Genomic DNA, 6,909 nt, shown 5'->3' on the forward strand with positions numbered 1-6,909 from the left:
TGCCTCAAACTGAATCTACCACTTAAAATATTGAAGATTTTTGTACACTGTCAGGTATGAAATCATGCAGATTTTTAAGTCTAAATTTGAAAATTAAAACAAGCATTAATTTTTAGTAGTTAATTTGATCAGTGTTAAAGTGCTCAGTTAGTCCATAGGTGCAGGAGGGAAGGGATAAACATATTTGTTGAAGCATACCCTTGAGCACAACAATAAAATACATTTACTTCAGYCAGTTTCTCTATTGACTTCTTGTGTTTCCCAAATAGGGATGAATTACAATTTTAGCTCCTTGATCTTCTGAAGTGATTAAAGTCATTATTCAAAGTTGATGATGAAGTATTTATGACTGCAAAGACACCCCGACAAATGAGATTTCCACTGCTTGATTTAGAAGCTGCAACACCATCTCCTATTTGACATTAAACCCAGGRGAATAAAAACAACCAGGTACCATCAGGGCACACATCAGCAAAAACTGTGAGCTTTGGATTTTTACCCTGAGTGACCAAAGTCAGAGCAGATTTTGTGTGAGTTTTGGTGAGAGGACCATTAAGTGCTCGTGAAGAAAGAGCCAATTTCAGCTGCTGACTTCCMTGGGAGTTGGATAAGGTCTTGATTTATTCTGGAGCTCGTGCAGATAAAGAGGCAACAAATCCAAAGACATCAGCAAAGACAAGCAGCTAAATCCCCAACACTTGGAATGGACAGCTCCTGAAAAATCATGGAGAGGGAAAGAAGGAAGAGCTTCCCAGCTGTGGCTGGATCAGGTTTCAGTGGTGAAAATCTGCACTGGAACAATAGGGGAATTAACACAGTGATTTTTCTTGTGTGAAATGAGCTCAGTAGGGTCATTTCAGCTGTGTCCAGGCTGTGCACTGCCCTGGGATGATGAATCTGCAGAGTTTGGTGCTTGTGCCACAGGGCACTGCTTGCCACAAAGAGGAATGTCTGAGGGGACAGGGGAGGTTTAGATAGGATATTGGGAAAATRTTCTTTATTGAAATTATTATCAAGYCTTGGCACAGGATGTCTGGGCAGTGGTGGAGTCACCATCCCCTGAGGGATATAAAAAATATGCAACCATGGCACTTGGAGACATGGGTTAGTGGTGGGCTTGGCAGTGCTGGGTTAATGGCTGCACTCAATGATCTTAAAGATATTTTTCAACCTTAAAAACCCTATGATTTCATTAAATATCTACACCACATTTCAACACCTGGTCACCATATGCCAAGTGACTTCTAATATTGAAGAGATTTTGCTTCTTAATAAAGACAAAATTTAAAACTCTCCATCTTTTCTTCACTACTGTTCCCACTACCTTGCACAGACTGCCCTATTCTGACTTCTTTTCTTACCTTCTGTTGCCTATTCTGATAAAATTTGTAASCTTGGCAATCACATCCCTCTCCCATAAAATAAGAATGAGGTTTAGTTCAAGCCTTTTTATATGATCAAAAGTAAAAAAAATCATGCAAAAACTGTATGTGTGGAAATGACTGGCAATTGCTGAACAGACTTGAAATTTTGTCAGCAGACTGCATTCCCCAGCATTTGCAGTGCCCAACTTAGGTACATTCAATCATCTGGGAAGCAGAGAACAAGGATTCCAGCTTCTGCTTCCCAAATATTTCTTTGTTTATTTAAGTACATTTAAGCTCCTTATTGGTTGTTTTGCTCCTGTGCAAGTTGCACACACTGGAAATTTGAGAAACWACAAAAGCCTCCAAACAGACCCTGAGACACACCTGAGAAAAAGATGGAGTGGCAGCAGTTTGATAAAACAGTAAAATATCAGCATTTTTAAATTAAACAGTAAAGATATTTTGAGAAGGAGAGGGAATAAAYGGAGTCAGGTAGAAGRAATTWTTGCATTTAACTCCCTCTTCATTACTGCATGTGAAACTTAATTACCTGACTGATATTCACACAGAAGACACGTTGTCATCGAAATGTAGAATCAGAGGATGGTTTGGGTTGGAAGAKAATTTAAAATCACTCTAATTCCAAACCCCCTGCCCTTCTCAGGRGCACCTTCCACTGTCCSAGGTTGCTCCAAGCCCCATCCAGCCTGGCCTTGGAGACTTCCAGGGATGAGGAAGCCACAGTTTCTCTGGAAAACCTGTATACGCATACTGTGTGTTACTGGTTGCATTAAGATCTTTTCCTTATGGCTGAGCTATCTGAATTTAGATATAATGTGGGGTGAAGAAGAAATGTAATAAAATAGTTACAAGTAGACCAGAAAATTCCTGTAATATAGAAAAGGAGAAATGAGAAAGGCAGAAGACAATCAACACAGTATTTATTCATTCCATTATTGTGATAGATGTTCCTGCATGCAAGACCAAAAGAAACCAACATCTTTTTTTATCTATTGTTCATTTCAGCCTGCCTGTCTCCTCTGATGAGATCTAGAAGTTATACTGTGCCATGCTGCAGAATCTTTTAATCTTCYCCTTTGTTAATTCCTCTGTGTTATTCTGCCACCGCTTCCTTTATGTCTGAATAAGGAGCCTTGTTTCTAACACTGTGACCCATGTCTCTAAGGTTAAAATTCTTTGGGTTTATCTCTGATTGAATGACTCACGTTGGAAAATTACTCACCTGTCCAGCAGTGTCTAGAATGTCCAAATAGGCTGGTTCATCATCAATTCGGACTTGAGTTTTATAGGCATCCTCTGAAAAACACAGTGCAGTTTTCTTAAACATATGAGTGGCTCAGAGAATGGAAAATTAAAKAGCTTTGCTGCTTTGGAGTAGGGTTTTCAAAAGCCCTCCAGTCTGACCTAACCTTGCTTTATTTCAAAAAAGTCCCTTTTTGAAATCCTATCACTACAACGAAAGAGAGTCCCTTCTATCATACTACCTCAAAATACAAAAATTAAATTCCCTTTATTTAAATGGGTAGCACAGACCCCAGGTGTTACTCAGGTCACAAAGATTCAGAGGTGTTGTGCTGGTGCTATGCAGCAGAGTGTTTTTTTACTTACCATAATGACACATTCAAAGAGTTTGTCTAGCAAATAGTCCCAGTTTAACGATTGTTAAATTATTGGGATAGACTTCCTGTAGCTGAACATGGGTCCTGGCTCAGGTATGTCAGAGCAATTATTTAAACTTCTGTATATCCCCAGAAAGGCTAAGAATAGACTTTTAAAATTCTATAATCTGTATCTTCACACTCATCATAGCTGCTTTGTGGACCCTTCCTTTAGCTCATGACTTTGTCAACTAAATTTAGAAGACGAAAAACAAAGAAAAGGCAAACTACTATTTGCATAAGCCGTTTTCTACACATTTCAATTTCATTCCCCTCTCAACATTTGTATTTTCTTCATAAGATTAAAAGGACCGTGGATACCGGCTCGTGTTTATACTTGAAATAGTCTTGGAAATTATCTGTGCTCTTTAATTGAACAATCATGCAGAGCAGCCTGAGTGGTTTTTGTGACTGGCATTGTGCTTTGGAAGGGCACTGAGGCGTGAAGACAAGAAAAGTGCATTTGTGGTGTCTGGGAAGTGTCGTTCACCATCGTGAGCTCATGGATGTGCCTGTCCTCAGAGCCAGCCCTGGCACAGACACTCAGAAACTCAATAACTGCTCCAATAATATTGAGATTTTAATAAGGGATTATATGGCAGGTAGTTGGAATTCAACTCAGGCCATTATATGTCTGTCGTATCATACAACACTTCATAAAAACATCTAAAAAACAGCTTTCTAGCTGTAGAAGTAAAAAATCTAAAACATTTAGTTTACAAGATTTAGATTAACATTTAGGTTACAAGACTAACAAGACACAAGATTCTGGACAGCCTTAACTCCATCCCTTCCTTTGCAGTCAGAGAATTGCTATCTTTTATGACATAACCACACACAGTACTTCCCTCTTTATTTTAGACCTCAATTCAGTAAACAATTAGGCACATGACTTTCTTTAAAAAAATACCTAATCCCACTGATATTAAGATGGCCTAGAGGCTTAATTAATTGTATGATATAYTACCTTGCTAAAAAAGCCAGAACACTCCAACCAGCATATGTTTCAGCTGATAAATCTTTTTATAGGGATTGCTGAATAAGAAACTCTGTGTCAAAGAGGGGCCATATAAAAGTAATTGGTCTAYTTGCAGTTTAAGTAATTTATTATTGCATGACAATGACATCTGCAGTAGATTTTTTATTTTTTATTTTTATTTTCATCTTTTTTTAATTAACTAAAAATTAAAAGTAAAAAAGGAAATTATGTAAAATCAAACATGGTATTTTCTTCAGATGAATTCCATTAACACTATCAAGTATTATTAATGTACTTCYATGCAGGTGGGTGCCCATTTGCATACATAATTAACATATGACTTCCATAAATTTATCTTGCATTCTTGGCTCCACACCTGGATTTTCTAAAGCCAGTTGTTCTGCTTCCCTTTTCACTTAAACCAATGTGAATCTTCATACAATATCTTTAAAACAGACAGAAATATTCCTACTTAAATTCTACTTGGATAAAAATGAAGCTACATAAATCCTATCTGTTCATGCCAAGGAAATGAATTACAAGTTCAGAGTTAGCTATAACTAAAAGACCCACTGGCCTCTGAATATAAGTCACAGSTTCCAGTTAGCAAATGTAAAATATCTACCCTGCTGAACATCTCCATGTGTGCCCTGATATAATGTCACCGTCACCAGTGAAGTTTCAAATGCTAAAATGTGGGGCCAGATTATGTTTATAATATTTTTACTTTGCAGACACAATGCTGAATGCACAAAGACATTTTGTCATTTTTAGTTTATTTCGCTCTCCCTAACTACTGACCTCAAAACATTTCACAAAGGAGTGTTAAAATCACCGTCCCATTTTGGTTCTTGAAATATGCTGATTTCTTCTGTTGCAGGTAGAGAAACATCTTCTGTTGTGCACTGACCAAGCATATGAATCTAAAAGGTTTTCTAGGAAAATGYTTTTCACTTTTAAGATTTGTTTTTTGTCCCAGGAAATGTAGAGATGAAAAAGGAAGGAGATATGGGTTTCCTTTACAAACTTCTCTCTCTGCATACACGCAAAAAGAGGATAGAACTCTAGATAATATAGAGAAGCCTAAAGATGTCCTCAGTTGGGGTAGGATAAGCTGGGGTGTTTTTAACATGCATCTGGATGGAAAATAGGTTTTTAAACCCCATTTAAGAACTCCTAAATTCCACAGCTACCTAGGAAACTACAATTTTGAGCCAACACCTCACACCAGAGAAGAAATCATTAGCTATCACCTATTTAATGCTCAAACACAGCGACTCTCATTTTGAGAAACACTACTTTTCCATTTACCTGTGGATTAACTAATCTCCAGGACCTTGCACTCCTTCCAGGGCAGTAGGTAGAAGCAAAATGCATAAACTGAAAGCCATGTTTCCTATATCATGCCATATAGACCAAGTGGAAGAGCTGTATTGCTTAGTTCTGCTCTACAATTTACACTTTTAAACTGGGATTTCATCTCAGAAAGCAATGTAAATAGAGGATTAGCTCAACTTTCCTGTCTATTGCATGGGCAAACATCTTTATTTTACTCAAATTATGAGGCAGAGGCATTAATCTGGAAAGAAACCACCTCCTAGACATCGAGAATTGGAGATATCTCTGTGTTGCACCCATAATTTTTTGTTCATTGGTAGGTATGAGGTTAAGCAGAAATCCTGGYATCTTGGCATATTTCCCAGAGGATTTCAGAAAGGACTTCTGTGAGGCTGGGACTTTTTTGGTCCAAGCAGCATGGTGCAATTTATGGTCATGGTAAAGAAAGAGAAATTCTGAGATGTTGCTGTAAAGAGCAGGAACATGCTGCACACACGGGGACAAAGAACAGAAAGGAAGATGTTCCACTGAAATCACATCTAAATGTATATAAAACAAAGCAGTCTTCATCAGGAACACTATTAAACTCACACTGTTATGTATTCCATTTAAAAATTACCCACATTATTACAAATGGCGTCTGGTGTATTTGCACTGCTCATCGTGTTTGAGTAYGCTACATTTTCTTTCACCTAATTAATTTATAATATGAATATAATGTTCCCTTTAAAGTTAATTTGGGGGCTGCTAAACCACGTGTATCTATACACCCTACAGCTCTAAGGAGTGATATTTACTAAAAGGGCAAACTCTAGCTGCTGTTTCCATAAAGCATTGAGACAACATACAAAATAGAGACAAGAATACTAATTAGACATCAGACAATAAATCAGACTATAACTACAGTTTGTTTATGTTAAGCTCAGAATTGGTTTTATTCTGTGAGGTTAATTGTAAAGTCTCAGCTTTTGGTTTGAGTAAAATTCAGCAGAARGGTAAGGTATATATGAAAAAAACTGTGTATGGAGTTTACTGATATTGTTGATTGTGTTTCAAAAACTGATTACAAGAATGGACATTTTTTAGGTACCAAAAGGAAAAATGAAACAAAACTCCTGGATATTTGCAATCTGAACAATGTGTATATATATATATATGGACTTTTCATTTAAAGAGAATTTTTTTTGCACATATAAAGTGGATTTTTTAGAATCTTATTTCCTACAGAGACTAAAAATAAAAATGAAAATAGATACAAAATTCTTCTCAGAGGACACTGTCATTTGGCTACTGACTGTTTACTGTTTTACAGAGTGGGACAAAACAAATAGAGATCCAACTGTTTCCTGAATGGCACCCTTTTTAATTTTAAATTCTTTCCCTCTTTACTGAATATCTAAATTAAAACAAGAAAAATATATTGAAAGATTTTTTTTTAACTTCTCTTTCTTGATAATTGATTACACTTTGTAGTATTATAAAAACAAAGAAAAAGATTTTTTTAAGCTGTATGTTATCTGGCTTTTTTTTCCTTTTTTTTTTTTTT

The 6,909-nt window shown here is 36.6% G+C and overlaps 1 protein-coding gene across 1 annotated transcript in view; it reads right to left on the bottom strand.

Annotated features, from left to right (window-relative positions):
* The window catches only part of RIT2 (Ras like without CAAX 2), a gene marked incomplete at its 3' end in the record, with an annotated part of 88,347 nt that overhangs the window by 16,041 nt on the left and 65,397 nt on the right, over positions 1 to 6,909 (bottom strand). Inside the window, exon 3 of the mRNA XM_057367813.1 lies at positions 2,611 to 2,684. Coding sequence (XP_057223796.1) covers positions 2,611 to 2,684 — 74 coding nt within the window. The remainder of the gene's footprint in view (positions 1 to 2,610; positions 2,685 to 6,909) is intronic.

This window comes from Malurus melanocephalus, unplaced genomic scaffold (assembly GCF_030028575.1).
Source record: "Malurus melanocephalus ecotype Western Australia unplaced genomic scaffold, MMel_1.1 scaffold_85, whole genome shotgun sequence".
NCBI lineage: Eukaryota > Metazoa > Chordata > Aves > Passeriformes > Maluridae > Malurus > Malurus melanocephalus.